The sequence below is a fragment of the Anabrus simplex genome, chromosome 7 (genome assembly GCF_040414725.1).
Source record: "Anabrus simplex isolate iqAnaSimp1 chromosome 7, ASM4041472v1, whole genome shotgun sequence".
Lineage (NCBI taxonomy): Eukaryota > Metazoa > Arthropoda > Insecta > Orthoptera > Tettigoniidae > Anabrus > Anabrus simplex.
Genome location: NC_090271.1, coordinates 171,406,347 through 171,432,490, shown reverse-complemented (window position 1 = coordinate 171,432,490; position 26,144 = coordinate 171,406,347). Strand labels below are relative to the sequence as shown.

The 26,144-nt window shown below is 38.7% G+C and overlaps 1 protein-coding gene across 2 annotated transcripts in view; it reads right to left on the bottom strand.

The window, feature by feature from the left end:
- LOC136877420 (zinc metalloproteinase-disintegrin-like 4a) overlaps positions 1-26,144 on the bottom strand; it is a 194,720-nt gene that overhangs the window by 29,598 nt on the left and 138,978 nt on the right. For both annotated transcript variants that reach the window (XM_067151441.2, XM_067151443.2), the window contains 2 exons: positions 25,860-26,032; positions 20,123-20,324 (listed from right to left, as the gene is read on the bottom strand). In XM_067151441.2, coding sequence (XP_067007542.2) covers positions 20,123-20,324; positions 25,860-26,032 — 375 coding nt within the window. The remainder of the gene's footprint in view (positions 1-20,122; positions 20,325-25,859; positions 26,033-26,144) is intronic.

Here is a 26,144-nt window from a genome sequence, read left to right as displayed (position 1 = left end):
AAAAATACGTGTTTCTTTATTTTTAGAGGAGATTCTAAATACCATATTTTACACCTATAAACTTTAAAAGTTTTGAGATATAGATACACTCATTTTAAAAATTCACCCCCTTTTCATCCCCCCCATTAATTGGATTTTCCAAAAACAAAAAATACGTGTTTCCTTATTTTTGAAGGAGATCCCAAACACTAAAATTCACGTCTGTAATATATTCAGTTTCTGAGATATAAGTATCCTCATTAAAGGCATTCAACCCATTTTTCACCCCTTTTCACCCCTCCTATTGGGATTTTCCGAAAATTAAAAATACGTGATTTTTTATTATTAATGAAGATTCTAAATACCAATTTTTATATCTGTAAACTTTAAAAGTTTTGAGATATAGATAAACTCATTTTTAAAATTCACCCCCCTTTTTACCCTCCCATTAATTGGATTTTCCAAAAACAAAAAATACGTGTTTCTTTATTTTTAAGAGAGATCGAAAGTACCAATTTTCAGGTCTGTAATATCTTCAGTTTCTGAGATATACGTACCGGTATCCTGATTAAAGGCATTCAACCACTTTTTCACCCATTTTCACCCCTCCTATTGGGATTTTCCGAAAACAAAAAAATACGTGTTTCCTTATTTTTAAGGAAGATTCTAAATACCGATTTTTACATCTGTAAACTTTTAAAGTTTTGAGATATAGATACACTCATTTTACAATTTCACCCCCCTTTTTCACCCCCTTAGCGACCGAATATCCAAAAATCCTCTCTTAGCGAGCACCTACTTCTTAATATAAATGTATCCCCAAAGTTTCATTTCTTTATGTCCAGTAGTTTTGGCTCGGCGATGATGAATCAGTCAGTCAGTCAGGACAAGTTATTTTATATATATAGATTGCCTAGTTGTTGTAGCTTACTTCCTCTAAAAACAATAATACCCACCACCACTCCCAAAAATACACAAAGACTCATACCCCATCAGAGAAACTGTAAATTTCAAAGGTGTGCCAAGTTATAATGTAAGCAAATAACTCAACCAAATATTAAAAATCTCTGTCAAAGAATACAGGTCGATTATGAACAACCTAGAACTAACTAAATAAGCTAAACATAACGGAGAGTGCAAGAATGATATCCTTTGACATTACCGATATGTGCACTAATGTACCAGTAAGCAAAGCAAAGCAAAGTCACCTCCGTACAGGCCATGAAGGCCCTTGGAGGAGTGGAAGGTAAAGGCTTCCACCATTGTTAACCTCGGTACGTGATGGGGTAGAGTCGTTAGCTCTACGCCCGGCCACCTTTGCCCCCAGCAATTAACCTGTTACTCACTTTTGGTGTAGGCTGAGTGAACCTCAGAGCCATATGCGCCTCTGGAAGTGGAAATCTCGTTTCTTAAATTCTACGACTTCGTGACGGGGATTCGAACCCACGTCCTTCCGGGCAAACTGAGCACGCCTTTACCGCCTAGGCCAGGCAGCCCCCAATGTACCGGTAGACGAATAAATTAAAATTATAGAAAACCATCTAAAAGAAAACAATCTGCTACAAGAAACAGCAAAATACTTAACCTTCAAAGAACAATTAAAACCAACTTTAAGCCTATTAGTTCTATTATGTACATTTAGTACATGTTGAGGAGATGTTGAGTACAGAACAAAAATGGCCAAATGTCCAGTCTCCTTTGTACTTCCTTTTCTCCCTTTCTCCCTTTCCCCAAATCACCACATCATCTGCAAATACTAAAGCATTCCACTTCATCACTACTGATACTCTGTTTTACATGTTTTATGATTTCATCCATCAATATAATAAACAATAATGGTGACAGTGCACTTCCTTGCTTGAGAATTTTTTTTGTATAAAATGTTTCAGAGTCACCACTCCCCACTTATACACTGCTTTTACTCTCATGTTACAAAATTTTTATCTTGTTAATTAATGATTTTGGTACATTCTTTTTCAGTAGGCATTCCCATATATGTTTTCTCTTAACTGTATCATAAGCTTTTTCCAAATCCAAAAATACGAAGACGATTTCCTTGTTCCTTTCCAGATGTTTTTCCATTATCTTCTTTGGAGAAAATGTATATTACAGCTCCCACCATTTCAAAAACATCAACACCTGAAAATTTTACACATCAAAAATAAATATAAAATAGATATACAATAAGAGATCGTTATCAAGGGGAGCTAAGATCCGACACTACTAGCCAGTTATAAGACCAGAAGTTTTATATGTGTCAGAAACACTGAACTTGAGAAATAAAACCTCAAATTGAGAACTGGAGAAACTAGAATGAAGGATAGGGAGAAAGATCTTAGGATCCATTAAAAAGAAGGAAGGAACATGGAAGCTCAGAAAAAATGAAGAAGTGCATAACAAGGTGGGCAAAGTAACGGACGTCATGTGGAAAAGGAGGCTGACTTTCTTTGGTCATGTGTTCCTTATGTCTGGCAGCAGACTGACGAAACAGATCCTAACACAAATTTAGAATCTCAAAGGTAAACCCAGATGGCACCAAGGAGTGGCTGACGATTTGAGGCTGAGCGGGATAATGGAACAAGATGTCCTAGATATACATATCTGTAAACAAAAAATCCAGGATTGGAGGGTACCTGAAGATGAGATCAAACAAGGGAAATGACTTCCAAGGTCAGAGGACAGAAGAAACGCTCACATTAAGAGAATGAAGGACATGTGGGCAAGGATACGTAAACATGGCTGGAAACCTAAATAAACATGGTCCAATGAAGCTGTAATGATGTTAAAGAAAATGAAGAGAAAATCATTAAACATAAAGGATAAATACACATCACAATAACAAAGCCCACTAAACCAATCTCGATGGTCACACACATTGGAAAAATTCCGTCATACCTCCCCCCTTTTTTGTACTACTCAATTCAAATTTTGGTAAAATAATATTTTAAATTACCTTTAATCATCTCTTAATCAATCCCAATGGAGGTTACTCTAATGCAAAGTTCACCTGGATTGTGGGTTACCTTATTCCTATCTAGACTAAATTCTATGAATTTAGCCACCGGCTTGCTAGTTGAGACCATTTTGCAGGCTATTATTTTATTACTAAAGTCATACCAAGTACTTCTTAATTCATCACTGCACATTCATTTCTTCAAAATATCATTATCATGCATTAATTTTGTAATACATGTTAAGTCAAATAGACTATAACCACGTGGCACTTTTCTCTCCCTCCGCTGTGCAGAGTTGTCCCCCACCTCTGCCTTCCCCCTTCCCCTACCACCCCTACAGACAGGTTCATGTTAACATGCCGCAGTCAAGGGCAATGACATAAAATCAGTCCAGCTGTTATAATAGAGATGAACAGATGTGAAGTCAGCACAAATTTTCAAGATAATGTAATATTTACTAAGTGTCAATAACGGATTTCTACATTCCTATAATTTGTCACATGTGTTCATAATATCACCAATTCACAATCATTAACATGTTTATGCAACATAAACAATAATGTACATATATTTGCATGGTTAAAAGTGATTTGATAGAATCAGAGATGATCTTTAAGAACAAAACATGTCATTCATTCTGTTACAAATAGTTCACTTTTTATAGGTGTGTTCTTACGAAGATGAGTGGCGGTTGAACCAGCCCTCAGATTCATGTAAAAATCTCTGACCTGACTGGGAATGAAACCCATGGCCTCCGTGTAAGAGGCAGGGTTGCTACTCCTAGGACCCCCACCCCCCTCACCTTTGTCCACCTGGAGAGTAATAAAAAGGAGTGCAGCTATGATCAAAAGTGCTTTGAGGATATTATTTAGTTTTAGTGTGTGTGAAATGTCTGAATTTGCTCTTTTCTTTGTTGAGTGCATAATTTTGCTTGATAGTCATGCATAAATGTATATTTTGTTAAATTATTATTATTATGATTATTATTATTATTATTATTATTATTATTATTATTATTATTATTATTATTAATAACAGGAATCTTTTACCATTTTTCTTAGATTTTTCTAAGGCCTGGCACTCACCCTTGCTCAGCTTGGTTTTGGCAGGGTATTTAAGGCCAGGTGCCCTTCCTGTGGCCTTGTGATTTTTCATGTGAAAATCCCAATCCTGTGTCACAAGTAATTGAAGACTGGCCAACTGGTTGAGAAACCAGCAACAAAGTCACTGCACTATTATACCTCCAATTATATTATTATTAATTAGACAGGTAAGCCTAAACAGAAGAACTTGTGAGCCTTATTTTGTGTCTATAAAGTACGAGCAGTTGGAAGGAAGGAAGGAAGGAAGGAAGGAAGGAAGGAAGGAAGGAAGGAAGGAAGGAAGGAAGGAAGGAAGGAAGGAATGGGGGAGGGTGTGTGTGGATGTGCATGTGCATATATCATAAAAAAAATTGTGGAGCACTGATCTAAGTAGTCTGCCTATAAACTTTAGTATTCTGATAGTGCTGGTGTCTAGAAATGTAAGCAAGTCCCCAAAACTAAATATTTTGAAACTATTTTGAGAAAAGCCATAGCCATACTCTTGTATACAGTCCATACCCCTTCACTTCCTCAACCATATTCCATTTTCCACTCTGTCAAGTGCTTTCAAAGTTTTATGTCAATTTACCTGCTATGTCCTGATGCGGTTGCACTATGTTTCATAAGAGAAATTATTATTAACCCATACTGGTTCTTTGCTATTCATTCTTCATCCTAACATATCCCTCTTAATGCTCGCAATATTTTACATGTAATACAGATCAAGTTGACTGGTGCCTTATTTACTATTTTCTTTTCATCATCTTTTCACTTACACTGACAAAAATGGAAATTGCAACACCCAGAAGAAGTGGTGCCTCATTGCTGCAATTGAACATGCAGGACGAGTGTTTGTTTGTGCTTTGATTATTACACATTCAGGTCTCTCTGACCGCAAGTTCAGACAACAATCAATACAGGATGTGCCCACCACGAGCTGCAATACATCGATGAATTCGTTGAGGCATGGAGTTAATAAGGCCCTGGATTGCTTCCTGAGGAATTGTGGCCCATGCTTGCTGCACTGCACAGGTCAGTTGTTCCAGAATTGTAGGAGGCTGCGGACGGTTGGCCAGTTGTCGACCCAACATGTCCCACACATGCTCAATAGGACTGAGGTCCAGGGATCTGGCGGGCCATTCTAAGGTTGTGATGTCATGGAGAGCTTCTCTGGAGATACGTGCAGTGTGAAACCGGGCATTGTCCTACTGAAACATCCCATTAGCAATGTTCACCATCATAGGGACAACCACTGGATTGAGCACCCTATCAACGTACTGTCGAGCAGTCATAGTGCCCTCAACAAGCATTAATTGTGATTTCACATTAAAGCCAATAGCTCCCCAGACCATAATGCTTGGTGTTGGCTCTGTGTGCTTCTCGACAATAAGATCTGGGCGGCCCCTCTCCCTGGTACGTCGGCGCACATGATTCTGGCGATCATTGCGGGCAAGACAGAAGACTAAAGACGACTCTATGCCATTCATTTAAATCTAAGAATTTCATTTTTGTCCGTATTGAACTGAGAATGGAAGATAGGAAAACTTAAAAGGGTCCACCTTTTCAATACAAAAATGTTATAGTTTATTTATAACATATATTTGCACTTGGAACTAGTTTCGACGCTGTTTGGCGTCATCATCAGCCAAAATGTGGGAAATAGGCTAGCATGTAGACATTTATATTACACAAGGTGTTACATTAAACAATACACATCCTACAAGGAGACAAAAACAGGGACGAATACAGAAACAAATGAATCGTTGAGAAAGCAAAAGTTATACATATTAAAACTTAAATAAAGAATTGAACACCATTCGCTCTATAGCAAAATTCAATGGATATAATGAATCCTTTATTGAAAGAATAATCAATAAATTCAGACACCGCCCAAAAACCACCCTAATAAAAGACAATACTAGCACTGCCACATTTTCCACATTTACCTTCAATAAAGAAATTTACAACGTCACTAACGTTCTTAAAAAACACAACGTTAAAATAGCCTTTCGTACTAACAATAGAAGCACAGAGATCCTACACAACTCTTCATCAATAAATAAAAGTAGTCCTTTTTCTAAGTCAGGTGTATATAGGTTTTCTTGCCAAGACTGCAAAAGTTCTTACCTAGGGCAAACAGGACGCAGCTTTAAAATCAGATATGCAGAACATGTCAATGCCATAAAACACAACCGTTTTTCCGCGGTCGGCCTACATATAAAAGAATTTAAGCACAACTTTACTGAAATAAATCAAGATCTTGAGGTATTAGATATTCTAAACAAAGGTTCTTTCCTAGACGTCACTGAAAACCTCTATATTCATTTAGACCAATATTTCAATCCCAACCTAAACTTAAATGATATCTCAGAGAAACCAAAGATCCTATTCGACTTTCTCATTGAATTTTTCAAAAACATGAATATCCCGAAAAACAGATCTGTCTTTCAGATTATGCATAATACTTTGTCACGCCACACACTTTCACCACATCACCCTCCATACTTCCCCTCCTTCCACTCCTCCTCCCCTACTGCTCCTTCCCTCTCCCCTCCTAATCCAACAATGGCCGCTCCCCAGACCTAAACTATCCAACACGCTCTGTTCCTCTTCATCTCGCGCCATAGCTTTACCGCCTTATGTCCCGCAATAAACATCATAGAAACCTGCCCCCACCCTACACGTAACGCTGCAACAATACACCACAAATACTGGCACAGTCAACCTCCAAACTCTCAAAAACGTATTCCTTAATACCAATTTTATATTCTTGTCGAGCTGAATACCGGACCTGTGAAGATTACAAGATTATTTTGTGCATCTACAGAATGGTGGTGTTAATGAAGCTATGTAATATAGAGAGAGACTTTCAAAGGTGGTTAAATGAAGAAGTTATATCATGTTCAAGATCATGCTTTCACATCTCCGCACAGTATTTAAAATACAATTTACCGTTGGTCTTTATAGCTATTGTTGAGAGTGAAGGAGAATTTCCTGTTGTGTATGTTTATCAGGAACTCAAGGGAGACTTCATTAGTTAGTCAGAACATAGAAAAAATGATGAACTCTTCTCAGAAGAACTCTTAAGGTTTCACCTTACTTTTTCCTGCCTGCTGGCTCTTCAGAAGTGTGTGCGCGTGCGTTTTGTATTCAGGATTCATTCAAGGCAAATATTTTCGCACTGCAAGATGTGTGGTTAAGGTTATTTTTAATATGTATAACTTTTGCTTTCTCAACGATTCATTTGTTTCTACATTCGTCCCTGTTTTTATCTCCTCGTAAGATGTGTATTGTTTAATGTAACACCTTGTGTAAAAAATTGGGTTAAATGAAGAAGTTATATCATGTTCAGGATCATGCTTTCACGTCTCTGCACAATATTTAAAGTGAAATTTACCGTTGGTCTTTATGGCTATTGTTGAGAGTGAGGGAGAGTTTCCTGTTGTGTATGTTTATCGGGAACTCAAGGGAGACTTCATTAGTTGGTCGGAGCATGGAAGGAATGATGAACTCTTCTCAGAAGAACTCTTAAGGTTTCACTTTACTTTTTCCTGCCTGCTGGCTCTTCAGAAGTGTGTGCGCGTGTGTTTTGTATTCAGGAATCATTCAGGGCGAATATTTTCGCACTGCAGGATGTGTGGTTAGGGTTGTTTTTAATATGTATAACTTTTGCTTTCTCAACGATTCATTTGTTTCTGTATTCGTCCCTGTTTTTGTCTCCTTGTAGGATGTGTATTGTTTAATGTAACGCCTTGTGTAATATAAATGTCTACATGCTAGCCTATTTCCCACATTTTGGCTGATGATGACACCAAACAGCATCAAAACTAGTTCCAAGTGCAAATATATGTTATAAATAAACTATAACATTGAAAAGGTGGACCCTTTTAAGTTTTCCTATCTTCTATGCCATTCGTTGACCCACGTCGATCTTTCTCGACACCAGGCCAGCCTTACACGTCGCTGTTGTGGGGTCAATGGAACACCTTCTGCAGGGACACAGGCTTGTAAGCCAGCTGCACACAGGTGATTACCAACTGCTTGTTGTGTAACATGGGGTGCCACAGCTGCTCGAATTTGCGCTGCTGTTGCATGGGGTTCCATCCGGGCCATCCGAATGATGCGGCGATCCTCTCTCTCAGTTGTCTGTTGTGCTGGGCCTGTGCCAGGTCTACGAGTGTGGGTACCTTCATTTGACCACTGCTGCCATACACGTTGTACCGTAGATGACTGTCGGCCAACACGTGCAGCGACAGTCCTTAGCGATAATCCAGCCTCACACACCCCAATTATCCAAGCCCTCTCAAACGGCGACAGTTGTTGATAGCATGCTCTTCTCTGTCATTGAGGCATGTTGGATGGGGAACACTTCACTGCACAGACTGCAAGTCAACTACGCTACACCAGAGTCCGTATACTGGAGTTGATTCCTCCACGACCAATTCCGTGGGGAGACCTGTAGCAACAATCCAATGAGTCTGAAACTTTGATCGTCTACATACCTACATGGCATCGTTCCATATCTTAAAAATCAACACAAACGACCAATGCCTTCATGGTGTTGCAATTTCCATTCTCTTAAGTGTATATATTGGTATTATGAATGATTCTCTCCACTTTGTTGTATTGTTTCACTGTTCATGCTGTGGTCAAAATGGAATCTCATTCTATGACATTTAATATTCCCAATGAAATCCCGTCACAATTAGCTGTCTTCTCTCATTTCAGCTGTTTGATTTCTTCATAAATATCACTGTGAAGAAGACATTTTTCAACTCCTTGCATAAGTCTTCTTATTTTCTCTGTTTTTTCAATCTCTAAGCCCTTGTCATTTAACAGAGAATTTAAAAACTCACTGTTATGTAAGTTTGGCCTTTCCCTGTTTTTGCTCTTCTCCTGTTATAGTTGTTAGACGTTTAGTATTTTCTTAATTAACTTCCTCCATATATCTTTGCAATATTTTCCCTCATCTATTATTTATTATTCTTTCCTGTCTGGCTCCTTGGCTGAAACCAAATGAGTTGACCACGTGATTAGTGGCACATAGCTCTGAGCTTGCAGCCCTGAAGATGGTTGGCATGGTTTCCCATTTTCACACCAGACAAATGTTAGGACTGAACTGTAATGAAGGCCATGGCCATTAGCTTCCCAATCCTAGCCCTTTCCCATCCTTGCATCGCCAAAATCCTTTGATATGTTAGTGCGACGTTAAACTGCTATCAAAAACATATACTTGGCTCAGTGGTCAGCATTGTGGCTTTCCGTTCAGAGGGTCCCAAGATCGATTCCTGGCTAAGTCAGGGATTTTAATCATATCCTTTTTTTTTCCTTTGACTCAGGGATTGGGTATTTAAGTTTATCCCAACACACTCCTCCACATATTTACATAATGCACCGCCACAGTAATATGCAATGGTGAATACACCTCTCCACATAGGTTTGGCATCAGAATGGGCATCTGGCAGTAAAACAGGCTCAAATCCACAAGTGTGATAGTTTGCACCTGTAACCCCACCAGGATGTAAGAAAATAATAATAATAATAATAATAATAATAATAATAATAATAATAATAATCTCAATAGCTGCAGTCACTTAAGTGTGGCCAGTATCCAGTATTCAGGAGATAGTGGGTTGGAACCCCACTGTCGGCAGCCCTGAAGATGCTTTTCTGTGGTTTCCCATTTTCACACCACGGCCACTCCCTTCCCACTCCTGGCCCCTTCCTATCGTATTGTCACCATAAGACCTATCTGTGTTGGTGCGACGTAGCAACTTGTAAAAAAAAAAAAAATTAATAATAATGGTTATTCCTTTCTATTATTTAACTTTGGCCTGTACAGCTCCTTGGCTGTATGGTCAGTGTTGAAGTCCTTGTTTCAGAGGGTCCCAAATTGGATTCCCAACCAGCACAGGGATTTCAATCACATCTGGTTAATTCCTCTGATGTGGGGACCGAAATTAAAGATGGGGAGGGCTCACCCCTAACTTTCATGCAAGATGTCTGTGACACGCTTGTGTTGATAGCATTTGAGGATTCAAAAATTGGGGAGAGATGCCTAGTTCAGAATCCTGTCTCTGTATTTTCTGCTAGTTTGTAGGTTTTTTTTTTTTTTTTTTTTGCAAAGAAATCGGAAATCTTTTAATACTTATTTTGAGTTCACTACCAAGCTGAATTGATTGACAGTAGCTGGACTGAGCTATCAATAACATTATAACTGTATATGGTACATGTATCAGCTAGGTGGAGTTAGCTGACTTCAACACACCCTTTTAAGAGGTAGATGGAAAACTTTTGATTTGCGATGCTGCTTCTAATGAACAATACTTGTGTTACATTGCCAGCAAAGAAATACATTTCTCTGTAGGACAAAAGTAATCTATGTTTATATGCCACTTGTGATATGGATTTAGTTTCAGTAAGTTCAGTTTCAGGGATTGTTAACAGAATCTTTAATGAGGTCATTGTCAATAGAGAGACCAGCACTGGATTGTTTCTTCATGCATGGAATATTAAAATTCAAAAATATTTATATAAGCATGGAGAGTGCTTCAGCTGGATGAGACTATGCTTTAAATCTGATTAAAAATTTGAAAATATTTTTATAAAACTGGTGGGGGCTTCATGTGGTTAGCCCCCGTCTGCATATGCTGCTGACTCAAGTGGGTAAGAGTGTTCGTCTGGAGGAAATCTCTCCAAAGTAGTTCATCCCCACCGTGGAAGATTTGTTTGAAACATTGGAATGTAATTTCAAAAGAGTAAAATTAATGGCTCTTTTGGTTTGCTGATAATATTATGACTGAAGACCTATAAAATCTGAAGGCTACAATCCAAGAGCTACTGGTCACTTCATCAGTGATTGCTTTGGAAATTATTACTGCAAAATTAAAATCCTAAGTACAGAAAACCAACAAGTTAAAATTGAAATTGGAAACTGTCAGCCATAAAACTGAAGTAAGTAAACAATCAAATAACAAAAATTTATTGCAGAATAAGGCCAGGTTGGGAAACATTCAGAAAGCTTGGATTTATTTTGTCCAACAAGTATATTATACTAGTTGGCCTAAAGACCAAGGCATATACACTTAAGAAATAGGAAATTGCAGCACCATGAAGGCATCGGTTTTTTGTGTTGATTTTCAAGATATGGAACGATGCCATGTAGGTATGTAAACGATCAAAGTTTCAGACCCATTGGATTGTTGCTACAGGTCTCCCCACGTGATTGGTCGTGGTGGAATCAACTCCAGTATATGGACTCTGGTGTAGCATAGTTGACTTGCAGTCTGTGCAGTGAAGTGTTCCCCGTCAAACATGCCTCGATGACAGAGCAGAACATGCTATCAACAACTGTCGTCATTTGAGAGGGCTCGGATAATTGGGCTGTGTGAGGCTGGATTATCGCTAAGGACTGTCGCTGCATGTGTTGGCCGACAGTCATCTACGGTACAACGTGTATGGCAGCAGTGGTCAAATGAAGGTACCCACACTCGTAGACCTGGCACAGGCCCAGCGTGACAGACAACTGTGAGAGAGAATCGCCGCATCATTCGGATGGCCCGGATGGAATCCCATGCAACAGCAGCACAAATTTGAGCAGCTGTGGGACCCCACGTTACACAACAAATAGTTGGTAATCGCCTGCGTGCAGCTGGCTTACGAGCCCGTGTCCCTGCAGAAGGTGTTCCATTTACCCCACAACAGGGACGTGTAAGCTGGCCTGGTGTCGAAAAAGATCGACGTGGGTGGACGAATGGCATAGGGTCATCTTTAGTGATGAATCGCGCTTCTGTCTTGCCCGCAGTGATCGCCGGATTCGTGTGCGCCGACGTACTGGGGAGAGGGGCCGCCCAGATCTTATTGTCGAGAAGCACACAGGGCCAACACCAAGCATTATGATCTGGGGAGCTATTGGCTTTAATGTGAAATCACAATTAGTGCTTGTTGAGGGCACTATGACTGCTTGACAGTACGTTGATAGGGTATTCAATCCAGTGGTTGTCCCTATGATGGCGAACATTGCTAATGGGATGTTTCAGCAGGACAATACCCTCGTTAACACTGCACGCATCTCCAGAAGCTCTCCACGACATCACAACCTTGGAATGGCCCATCAGATCTCTGGAACTCAGTCCTATTGAGCATGTGTGGGACATGATGGGTCGACAACTGGCCAACCGTCCGCAGCCACCTACAACTCTGGAACAACTGACCCATGCAATGCAGCAAGCATGGACCACAATTCCTCAGGAAGCGATCCAGGGCCTTATTGGCCCGTGTCTCAATGAATTCATCGATGTATTGCAGCTCATGGTGGGCACATCCTGTATTGATTGTTGTCCAAACCTGCGGTCGGAGGGACCTGAATGTTGAACTGACACTAGGAACACGACGAAGGCCCAGTGCAGTGGATATGGTCAAAACTAGCAAAAAAAACCTGCCATGAACTCGACCCGGGCCTCTTACAGACAACAAATATATAAGAGACACAAAGAAATAAATATATAACAGTAATAAGGGCAAGAACTTAAATTTATTATGGAGAGGAAAAAAAAAATGGTTGCATAGGTAAAACAAGGGGGCCAAAATCAAATAGCTAATATTAATAATATGTGGCCCATAATCAAAATACACCAGACTCATTGATTACAGCACCTTCACACATGCTTACCTTCATAAAAGACGTGACAAAAAGTTTGAAATAAGGACTTGGCATCCATATTAATTAATTGAAGAATATGAATTCAGGTGGGTACAAAACATTTCTTTGTAGCACATCGGGTCTAAACAGTCATAAGTTTAGGGAGTAACAGCACCTAATCATAACATTCTCCCTTTCAATTCCCCAGGTAAGACATAAAAACTCTCAACAATAAAAATCACGTCCCCCAAGAATATAATATCATTAAGTAAAAGAGCTTAAAATGGGAGAAGAGGGAAGGGTGCACCTAGCTCATAAAAATAAATGCAAATAAAAAAGGGGACGTTACATTGGTTTCATGCCAAACAACAAAACAATATGGAAAGGCAACCTGCAAAGAATAAAAGAGATTAAACTAGAAAATAGGTCAAGAAAGGCAATGACGGCAATGTGAAACTAGCAATAAATAAGTCAATTAGACACAAAAGGTATCACGGACCCAAATGTCAGAACCACCCACGCTCACACAGAGAGCAAGGGGTTAGGTCGCCGAAATAAAGGGACGTATAAGAACATCAACACACAGCACATAACAAAATAAACTACCGCTATCGGCTCAGACAATATGAACCAGAAAGTGGTCCATCAAAAGAGACGGAGTGTCTCCAACACCAAAACACACAGAAGCAGGCAAATTGCGTAGTTAACTTGAATTCATACCAGGTCTATGAAGTGGATATGAATTATACAGAACATGCGATAAAATAATACAACATGAGCTCAAGTGGAATGTTAATGAAGTGACATGAGATAAGGTCTCGGCCGCACACAGCAGACAATCTCATACACACACACATGAATTCGTGTCACCTTCTGTTCTCAAAATAAACATAGTGGATCGGTAAATGAAAATACTGAAAGAAGCGGGTAAAAGTAAAGTTAACACACAAATAAATTAGAAACACATGTAATGAGGGAAGCCTTTCTAACCAAACCATAGTGAGCACAGAACGAAGCAATAATGAAACCAAGAGAAGATTAAAGAAAATTAAATACCTCGATTACATAAGCAATTAACATTCTCGAAAGGCCGAGATATGTACAGACATCTTGAATCGGTTAAAATCTTTTATATATGCCACAAAGGCGACTTGGTAATCCAATACTTCCATCTTCTCAAGTCAAAAATCTCCACAAACCACCAACCAGAAAGATATCCCAACAAGACGGAGCAGAAAGGAAATGCTTTGACCTATGCTAACGTATGAGATGCCATCTATCGGAATAAGGAAAGATTACATAGTGGTAACAACACATGATGGGAAAGAGTAATAGTTCATAGATACAAGAGTTCGCTAGGAATGTGAAGACATCAGAAAAGGCAAACGTACCATAAAATGATATGGTGCGGTTGAAAGTGTAATCATCGAATCACAATCAAACACTCGTCCTGCATGTTCAATTGCAGCAATTTACCACCACTCCTTCTGGGTGTTGCAATTTCCATTTTCTTCAGTGTAACTCATGTACTGTGCTCAGCTAGTAACAAATTATGGCCTAGAAATCATTATTCTTATAAATGCAAGTACTCATAAACTACCATCTTGTGTTAATCTAGCTTTGTTCTTATCTTACACTTCCCACATCAAGAATGAAGATTTGTTAACATGGTCTTTCAATGAGCGATGAAGCCCACCTTCCTGTTGAAGTTGAGAAGGAGCAATGGCCTCATTGGGGATGAGAAGAAGTGGATGTAGAAGAATTGGGATTGACAGGGAAAGAGAGTGTCATTTGAAGAAGGGAGCGTATGAAGGTAGAGTCCATCCTTGTTTATTTGCATTTAAATGCTTGTCCTTGTCTCCTTTTCTATTGCTCCCTCTTCCGATGCTGTCCTGTTGTATCTTCCCTGTTATGCATTAATTTTTATGTTTCAATCTTGCTATATATGACTTGATTAGATACTTGTTTGCTCCTTTCCATTACTTATAATAACTAATGGAGAGATTCTTGCTTGGGATAGTCTCGAGAACATCAGGTTAGAAGATGTATGAAGAAGAACACACATGACAGACACCCTGGAGAGAGTTGCCAGATTAAAATGGTGGTGTGTTGGACATTTGGCCTGACAAAACCCCTACAGATAGACCCCATGGATTGTTCACTGGGGGCCATGGGAAGGGGAATTTTGAAAGATTGCAGAAGAGATAGCTGGATGAGTTTAGGCAGGAAGTTGGAACGGGATGGTATGGCAGTAGGCAGTAATGCTTGTAAAAATATATAAGAGGCCTACATTCAACAGTGGGTTGTTAAATGCTGAAGAAGAAGACGACGACGAAGAAGAATAGCATAAGTTATGCCATTCTGTGAATTAGAAATCTGGTGGAGTTAAACATACTCTTTACTATTTGGGTGGGAGATATGTTCCGGCTAGTCCAGAATTGAGAGTACCTGGGATGCCCTTTGGCCCTCCAGCCTATTATATTATAAGAGTTGTTTCTTTCTTCCTTTTTTTTTTTAGAATTTGTTTTACGTCGCACTGACACAGATAAGTCTTATGGTGATGATGGGAAGGGAAAGGCCTAGGAGTGGGAAGGAAGCAGCCATGGCCTTAATTAAGGTACAGCCTGATGTGAAAATGGGAAACCACAGAAAACCATCTTCAGGGCTGCCAAGAGTGGGGCTCAAACCCACTATCTCCTGGATGCAAGCTCACAGCTGGATAAGAGAAATCTACAGGATAGTAATAAAACTTGATATTCAAGGATTAACGCAATTATCAATAATTTTGAAAATCTACACACCAAGGAAAACCAAGAAATGAAAATTTAAAACCTGGGAACTGAAAAAGTAGAAAACAAAATGATGTATACAAAAAAGGTGGCCTCCAAAATACCTGCAGACAGAACACAAGGATGAAATACAGAGTGGTACAGCTTCAAAGAATGTCTTGTTGGAACTGCTATAGAAATATGTGGCTAAACTAGCAGTAAACTGAAGGAAAGAAAAACAGCCTGGTGGAATGATGAAGTTCAGAAGAAAAATGAAGCAAGAAAGTCTTGAGATAAAGAAATTCAAAAAGGAGATGAAAAAGACAAATTAAAAATGAGTGAATTACAACAGATATACAGAGATAGTAGACTGCGAGTAAAATGAATAGAAGCAGAAGAAAAACAAAAGTCTTGGATTGATTTTACAAATAAATTGGAAGAAGATAGTAAAGCAAATTCCAAATTGCTGTATAGTGTTATTAGAAATACCAGGAGTAATTATGAGCAAATAACAGCTTTAGAGAAACCAGATGGGAGCATCACTAGGGAAGACACAGAAATAAGAGAAATTATGAAATTGTACATTGAGAATTTATACAATGGTATAGAGAAGGACTCTGGTCCTAATGCACAGATTCAGTCAAGCTGCAGTGATAATATATCTGAAGAAATGCCACCAACGTGGAGTGAAGTAGAATCAGCCCTTAAAAGTATGTGCAATGAACGAGCTTCTGGCTTTGATGAACTAAGTGCAGACAGGATTAAAGCTGCTGGCCCACAAGGAATTCAATGGCTATACAGGAGGGATTACACTGTCCCATGGTTTAAAAATATTTGAGAAGATTCTTGAGGAAAGATTAAGGAAAATTATTGAGCCCCAACTGCAAGAAGAACAATATGGATTTAGGAAAAATAGATCAACTATAGACCTCATATTCACACTGAAAATTATATTAGAAAAGCACTGGGAGAAAGATCGTAACTTGACATTTGTGTTTCTAGACATCGAAAAAACATTTGATAGTGTCCCTAGAACAACTATATGGGAGTGTCTTAAAAAGAAGAATGTATCTATGGAACTCATTCAGAAAATAAAAATGCTTTATGATGACTGCTACAGCTGTGTTCAAGTAGGAAATGGATATTCAGATTGGTTCCAGACTTCTAGAGGAGTGCAACAAGGCAGTGCCCTTTCACCATTACTATTCATCACCATCATGGATGAAATCATAAAAGAAGTGAAGCAGAACACCAACATGGATCTTAAAGCATTTGCTTTTGCAGATGATATAGTTATCTGAGGAAATAGTGAGATAGAAGTCCAGGAAAGGCTAAACGTCTGGAATGATCATCTGAAAAAATATGGACTGAAAGTAAGTGCTAAAAGAACTCCTTCAATGTCTGTTAATAGACAGAGAAGTAAAGATAATATAATGCTGGAGGGTGTTCAATTCAAAACAGTAAACCAGTATCAGTACCTTGGATGCATAATATCAAGTGATAACAGAATATAGCTTGGATTAAATAACTGTATTAAGAAATCCAGTCAATTCTATCAGCAAATTCAATATCTGCTCTGGAATAAACAAGTGCCACTAAGATCAAAACAAACTCTGTTTCGAACATACTTTATCCCTATATTGACTTATGGGTTGGAAACATACACAACTACCAAAAAAGATGACAGCAGACTTCAGGCTTCAGAAATGAAGTTTCTAAGAAGCATGCTTCAAAAGACTAGGAAAGACAAAGTAAGAAATGAGAAGATTAGAGAACAAGCTGGAATAAATCAGTCCCTGAAGGAGGCCATAACTAGCGCACGTTTGCGATGGTTTGGTCATATCAAACGTATGACAGAAAGAAGAATTGCAAAACAATGGTTGCATACTGAGATTACTGGAAAGAGACCTGTTGGAAGACCTAGGAGGAGACGGCTGGACCAAGTGAAGGAAGATATCACATCCAAAGGAATCAACTGGGATGTAGTCTTGAAGGACCAGTGGTACATGAATAGACTAAAATGGAGACCACTCGTAAACCACATCTGGGAAACTGGAGTGGAAACTTGATGATGAAGGGTAGTTGATTGCTGATTTACAAAAATCAATATTTATAAGGCTAGATTATAAAGAGATTTTTTAAAATAATTTTGGTGTTAAAATATATTATTACCAGTAGTCTATATAAAACCATTAATTACAACTTGAATGTATAAAAAACACACTGACTTGGAAAAATCTTCCAGGAGTATGGGAATAGTGTGCATGTATTAGTGCTCTCACTTGAAAAGCACGATGGGCATCATCACTGTTGAAAAGGCACGATGTTTCAGAAAGTAATAAGGTCAGCACGGTTTATATTAGAATGACACTATTTATTACATATGTAAAACACAGATGGATGCAGTGAAAAGAATAGACATGGAGATTACAATCGTGACGTGTCAGAATGGAAAAAGAAACCATAGTGTATAGGTGGCGCTACTTGATGGTGGCTCAGCCAGAGTCATATGAATATATATATAAATATTCTCAACAATCACACTGTTTGTATATATCAAGTCAGTGAGTTCTAAAGGGGATACACAATCCAAATTGGTTAGAAATGAATTGGATAATTTTGAAAAATTGTAGAAACTAGCACAAAGTAATCATATACAGTGAAACTTCTCCTAATGAACACTTCTGAGTAAGACTCTTTTTGATAATAGGCATCTGTTAATTTACTGCTGAAATAAATGGGCGTATACAGAAAAGTTGCTTCTCAATAGGAAAATAAATATTACTGGAAATATTTTTTTCTGTACAATGGACACAAATTAAAGTAAACTTGAGAAATAGAATTGATTTGTGTCATTCACCTCTGTCTACTGCACGACACTAATGTACAATGACAATTATTGTGCTTTGTGAAAATTTTCTACAGACCTTTCAATTGAAGTGTAGAGAGGAAAATTAATGACATATATTTTCATTTTGATCTAGGAAAATTTTCTCCGTACTGTACTCTGTTAATGTACCTTACATTATAATTTGTTTTGTATTACTCTACTGTATTAGGAACCAGACCTCGAGGATGAGTACCAACATGATAGACGAACATGGTGCTGCATGGTCTCTTAAGGGCCCCATACACGCGCAGACTTCGTCTGAGGTAAGTCTGCGCAAACCAGTCTCTTCAGACATGTCTCTGTGTGTATGGCCGATAAGTCTGCCAACAAAAAGTCCGCAGGCAAGTCTCTGACATTCTGGCGCTGCTTGAATTCAGCTGGAGACTTTACGATGAAAGCGCTATCTCAGAGTTGCGGCAATAAATGTAAACGTGGTAACCTACAAATATGAAAACTGAAATAATTTTTTGTGCATCTTCTTTGTGCAGAGCGCTACATTATGTCCAAATAACAACTCATCTTCTATATCGACTATCTAATTAATTTCAATCCGTATATATTTTTCAACCATCCGAAGTGCATAATCTTAAACAGAAAACAGCTGAGCGCGTCGTATTCAACCTCCTCAGTAAATAATCATTTAGTCTGAGCATGTGTGGGCACCTGCATACTTCCGACTTACCTCTCAGAGGCAAGTCTGTGCAGGTAAGTATTCCAGAAGTCTGCGCGTGTATGGGGCCCTTTACAGACTTCTCTCAGAGTAATCTCACTGAAGGTTTTGGATAGGGAAGAATGGCAGAGTGTGGTTCATCAACTAGTTAGCTTAATTAAGATAGCCTTGATGCCTCAGCCACGAGGTAAAACAAATAAGAAGTATAATTAGGCCTAGTATTAAATTTATTTCTATTGGTGAATTAGAGCTGTGATGTTCACATAAAAAATGTGTCCCCAAATTTTGTAGTTTTTCCCAAATATCAGACAGTTTTTGTGATGAATACTTTGTTAATCCCTAAAGGCTATTGAGAAGTTTTGCTGTATGTGAAAAAAAAAAAAAAAAAAAAAAAAAATTATAATATGTAGTAACAATTTTATTCTACCTATTGCCATTTATTGATGGATCCAGTATTCTTGCATCTGTAATATCTTTCAGAGCATGACTTGAGCCTCTGAGTGTTATGCATTTGGCAGATAGAGGGTTCAAATCCACTGTTGGCAGCACTGAAGATGGCTTTCTGTTGTTTCCTATTTTCACACCAAGCAAATGGTGTACCTTAATTATGGCCATGGTTGCTTCCTTCCCACTCTCAGCCCTTTCTTATCCCATCATCGCCATAAAACCTATCTGTGTCCGTGTGATGTAAAAAAAAAAAAAAAATGCATTGGCAAACTACCTCACTCCCCATCTTGGTGCCACCATTGGTTTATGTAGTTTCCATATAATCGCATAACCTCTTGTGGTGCTATTTGAGATTCCAACTAGATGACCTAACAGACAGTAAGTATTTAATATAAATTAAAAAGTAAAGTAAATTAACATGAAAATGTTATTCCTTTATAGAAGAGCATTAATAATTTGTCACATTTTGGTAAACTTTGTACCTCAAAATTTGACCTGTTTACATAAATCCAGCTCTGATTCTGGCTACCATATGTAATCCCCTGTCCATAAACTTCAAATGTCCTGAAAAAACTACTACATCATAAGTGTAGACTCTTGTATTTGATAGCCTTGAAAAATAATATTTTTCCAAAATATATAGTAGCAAAGAATTAGAAATAAAAGGAAAAAATCTCTCTAATAGTCTTACCTTTTTGTCACCACATTTAGCTCCATTGGGGACCAGTCCTGGATCTGTATCTGAGATACCAAGGTCAATCGTGGCTGTTCGGCATGCTATTATATTTCCCTTTGAATTGATGAAAGATTGTGACAAAATAGATACAGACTCCATCCCAAATTCTAAGCGTTCATTTAAATGCAAGCAGTGAAGTCTGCCACAATAGATGTCCCTGCAAAATAAAAGTAAAGATGAAGAATTTTCCTCATAATTAGTAGCAAAGTTAGTACTTCAGATAACCTAACTGACAAAATAATGGGTAAAAACCTTTCAGTCAACATGGTCTTTCACAGTAAATACTCTAATTACTGATCCAACATATGGTTGTTGACTTTCATGTTAGATAATAATAATAATAATAATAATAATAATAATAATAATAATAATAATAATAATAATAATAATAATAATAATAATAATAATAATAATAATTTTATTTTATTTTTTTTGCGAGGGAGTGTGGAAAATCTTTCATAAGACGCTTGTGAGGGTCCGCACTCAACAAGTGTGTGGAGATTCATACCCACTAAAAACCACACTCCCTTTTCCCACGACGTTTATCTCCGCCCCGGAAACCGCTCTCGCATTACTTCAGGACGGATGTCGTGCTTAATGCATCTTGTGCTTCATCTTCCTTCTTCTGCTTTACTGTCTGTCGTAATCATCCAGGTCCTTCTTCTTCTGACGCAGAATATTTTCTACGTAAACTGCCACCTGGTCCCAAGATTCATGACTTCGTAGCATTACTGACACGATCCCTTCTGGCGTCATTTCTCCCTGCATAACTTCTAAGCATCTTCTTTGTGGCAGCCAATGAACACACACAAAGAAAGTATGTAATACGTCATCGATATCACCGCAGTATATGTACGCCGGACAAGTTGCTAGCCCTAGTCTATGAAGAAATTTTCGGAAGTATCCATGACCTGTCAAGAACTGTGTGAGATAGTAGTTCACCTCACCATGATTTCGGCCAACCCATACGCCTAGAGAAGGTATCAGTCTTTTAGTCCATTTCCCTCTAGAATCATCTTCCCATCTTGTTTGCCATCGTTGCATTCTGCGACTAAGAGCCAAAGCCTTTTGCCCTTTTCCTTCCTAGCTCTTCTTGTGTGAGCCAAATTTCCTGTCTTTCGAAGGCCAACAAGTCAATAGGAGCTACTGCTGCTACTATTAGAATCGCAGGTTCTGATACTGTACGATATGCACAAGCAGTTCATAAAGCTGCTCTCCGTTGTACAGCCGCAATTCTTTTCTGATATTTTGCAATTTTTAATGATTCAGCCCAAATTTCCGAACCGTATAACAGAATCGATTGAACAATCGACATGAGAAGCCGCCTTTTACTAGATTTCGGCCCCTTGATATTTCCCATGAGTCTACTAAGTGCAGTCATGGTTTTTGCTGCCTTATCTGTTACCCGTTGGATGTGGTCCCAATATGTAAGCTTAGTATCAAGCGTTACACCAAGATATTTTGTGCTCCTAGTTGTTTCGATGGTTATCTGCCCGATCTGCATCGGTACAACAGTATTAATCCTTTTCCTCGTCAGAAGGATAATTTCCGTTTTATGATCTGCGAGTTCTAACTTGTGATTTATCATCCATTCTTTGACACATCGCATCACCTGATTCAATTTAAAATGAGCCAGCTCTAGGTTACGAGTTACTATCACAGCAGCCACATCATCAGCATAACCCACAAGTTTTACATCTTCTGGCATCTCCAGCCGTAACAAACCATCATACATGATATTCCCAAGGTGTGGTCCGAGAATTGAGCCTTGCGCTGCACCAGCTGTGAGCCGTTTCCTTCTCTGACCATCTTCCGTGTCGTATAATAATGTACGGTCTTTCAAATAGTCTCGCAGTATATACATGAGATATTCTGGTAGCTTGAAAGTTTCTTTTAGAGCTTCCAAAATATCACTCCATCTTGCCGAGTTGAAAGCATTTTTGACATCTAGAGTCACAAGAAGCGTCAGCTTTCTAGAGTAATGATTACCCATTTGAGCTCGTTCTGCTGTCTTCACCACTTCTTTCACGGCATCTAGAGTTGAGTGACCTCTGCGAAATCCATGTTGTTGGTCAGATAGGTCGCCAGCTAATCGGACTGCTGCTAGTATTCTCGGTTGTAATAGCTTCTCTAAACCTTTCCCAGCAGTGTCCAGCATACATAGAGGTCTGTAACCCCCAGTTTTCCCTTTACTGATCAGAACCAGTCTAGCTATCTTCCAACGAAAGCTAAAAATTCCCGCTTTCAAACAATGGTTATACATTCTCAACAGCAGTTGAGGACATAATTCGACTGCCACCTTTAGTACTTCTGCTGGAATACCATCTGGTCCAGGGGCTTTCTTATTTCTAAGGGAATTAATTGCTGTTATCAGTTCTTCAGTTGTAAAAGGTGGTACATTAACTAGTTCTTTCTCGGCCTCATCATCAATCCTCTCTGCATGATCAGGGAATAGTGTGTGTACTATTTCTTCCATTGTGCGTGGATCCATGATAGGGCTTGACAACATCCCAAATTTCTTCATAACGATTTTATACCCTAATCCCCATGGATTTTCATCCACTTCCTTAGACATTTCCCACCACTTGTCGGCTTTACTCTTTTTAATTGTATTTCGCAGTCTTTTCTTCATAGTCTTATACTGTACTGAGGGAGCTTCATCGTTATGTCGTGCTCTTTGTGTCCTTCATCTGAGTCGCAGGCATTGTTTCCTCAACTCAGCAATTTCTTCATTCCACCAATATGCTGGACGCTTGCCTCTCCGTTGTTTTATTCTGGTCATTGATGCGTCACATGCTTGCTGAAGGAGTCTCATGGTGTGTTCCACGCATTTATTAGCAATTATGCTTCTATTGCCTCCGTGACATGTATCCGGCATAGAGTCCATTCCATTTAGTATTACTTCATGAAATATTTCTCTATCCATAGTAGCTATGTTCCATCTTTCTGGCTTGCGCGTGGTAATCCTTGGATGCGGAGTCTCTTGAAGTACACGAAAAGTGATATACTGGTGATCGCTTCCAGTATATTCTTCAATTACTCGCCATTCAGTTATCCTAGACGCAATGTTTTCAGAAGCGAAGGTTACGTCTGGTATAGTTCCCTGACATCCTGGTCGCCGAAAGGTTGTCACATTTCCAAAGTTGATAACCATTAATCCCAATCTGGCGGCCATCTCCATTGTACGTCTTCCTCTAGAATCTGTTTGAGGCATGTTCCATTCAACTGCTTGAGCATTAAAATCACCAGCACCAACTAGGTTAGTAATGTTCATCCCTTGCAGAGTATCTTCAAGCCCATCTAGTTTTGTCTGGAAGTCAGAAATAGCCTCATTAAGGATAAAATAACAGCTGACAAAAATTACCTTCTCAACTTGGACCCAGACAAACCCATCCCCGCATCCTTGATTTATAACTGAATATTTTCCAAGGTCTGGCACCCATATCGCAGCTGTCCCTAGATTGTCTGAAAACCAGCCTGGTTGATCCCTGTCTTGATATTGTTCTCTAAGAATCAAGATGTCTGCTCCTATCTCATAGGTCATTTGCGTCAATAGATCATTGGCAGTTAGACTCCTGTGTATATTGGCTTGAAGGATCTGTACCATTCACCACTGCTCTTTGGCCTTTTCTAGTGCTTCACGAAACACAATACACTTTCCCGAGCCAAGAGCATGATGTCGTTTTGACTCTTCAATGCCCATATCTGTGCAAATTATGCATTGTGGACTCGCTTTGCATCCTACTGCCTTGTGACCAGCTTCCCCGCACTTAAAGGAGAGTTTACTTCTGTCCAATCCTTTACAGTTTCGTGCTTGATGCCCATATGACAGACATCTAAAGCACCGAGGAATTACGGCCCACCGTCTTACTCCGCAGTATAGCCAGCCTACTTTAATTTTGCCTATATCTAACAGCTTTCGTGCCTCGCTATCTTCTATCTCCACAATGGCGAGTTTTTGTCCCCTGCTGTTCGGATTTGTGATTTAGACCTTCAATTCTTGATTAGGATTTTCTAATTCTCGTCTTACAGCCTCCTCTACGTCGGAAATAGTGGTGGTACAGTCCATATCCCGAATTTCCAATGTAGTTCTAGGCGTCAAAACCTTTACTTCGCCATCGTGTCCAAGAGCACCTTTAAGTGCTCTATTAAAATTTTCTCTATTCTCCTTTTCCGTGGCCTTATTAAATTCAAGAAGAACCGCTCCAGATACAGTTTTCCTGATCGATCTAATACCAGCGCCACTATCTTCCGGCTCCACCTTACTGCGGATATCCTTCACAACATCTGCAAAAGTCTTGCGATTCATCGGTTTAATAAGTACGGCTTCAGGGCGGCTTCTTATAGTCGAACGTTTCCGTTGCTCATTCTTTTTAACAGTTTCAGATACCGGTACTGATTCAGGTTGAGTACCTTCATCTTCATCTGTCTTCTTCTGCCTCTGTTCTCTCTTCTTCTTCTTCTTGGATAACGCTGTTTCCCATTTATCCTATTCTACGTTTGTTGTCGCCGTAAGACATATCTGTGTCGGTGCGAAGTAAAGTAAAAAAAAAAAAAAAAAAGATATATAAAAGTAATCGAAAATAGTGTCGAATTGGCAGTTTTCAGGGTCGCTGAGATTAATAATGACACTCCAGATTTTTACAAGTCCAATTTCATAGAGAAGGGAGCAGAGAAGGTATTAAAAGTAAATAGTACAAAATGACTGAGATTAGTTTGGAATCCACTGCTTTTGGGGTCACAACGATGATTGTGACAGTCTCAATGACAGCTGAAATTGTGTTCATCATATGTATAGTGTGACGGGTAAATACATATAGTTGTCAGTTATTATTTTTTTGAAAGAATCAAATACTTCTCAATCAATTCTAGCATCCACAAGGACAAAGTTTTACTTGAAAATTAAATAATCCAAAACTTGAAATCAAATACATTGAAATAATTCTAAAACTACATAATAGGTCATAAAATCAACATCTCAAAAAGAATTCTATAAGCATTCACTTCACACTTAACTAACTGGCAATACAAATATTAAAGGTAAACATTAAAAAACTATCTGGGCAACGCCAGGTACTATAGCTAGTGTATAAATAAAAGAGGACTGTGCAAGGAATCTACTGTATTTATACTGCAAAACCTGCAGCCAGCAGTCATTTCTGCATCCCAACACATGTTTTGAAATGTGCTGCACTTCACAACATGTGTTAAAACACATGAGGGTATTGTGTGTTTGGTAGAAGTATTGTGTATATGTAAAGTGCAGTGACTTATGTAGTAAGCACTAAATGTAAGGACATACCATAGCAAAATCCAACTTTTGTAATGAACAGATGCTGCTAAATCTTCCAGTATCAACAGCTAAGCATAATATGTTTGTATTATGGTATAATTAAATTTAGTGCATGAAAAATAAAATCTACATATTTTAAAATATTTAAAAAATATTCCACTCAGAAACACAAAAGCATCTGCTTGGAAAGTGTTAAGGACCTATGGCAAAAGTGCAAAGAAAAAGGTACAAGTCTGAGAGATGGAAAGGCAGGTGGCTTGTGTAAATGTGTAAATGTGGCACACAGATGGCCGTAACAATGAAAAAGTGAATGAATGAATGGATGAAAATCAGTGTTTGAAACCTTACTCTGATTTCTCCTTCATAGGTCTAGACATAAATTCTCACAGATGTACTTACTCAGCATTACATCGCAGGTAGTCGTGGGAAAGCTTGTTGTAACCACAGTTTCCATGCCTATTTCCCTTGGTATTCAATTGATAACAATCCAATTTTGAATTCTTGGCTGATGGTCCCCATAACAGACAACACTGGTCTGAATGTGTACGACAAGAACCTTCATAACAGAAGGCCTAGAACAAACAAAGAATAATTACCAAAGTACATAATTAAAGAAGGTATTGGGGGAAAAATATCCTCTTCTTTACTCAATTTTCAGTGCATGATCTCATCATTATGTATACT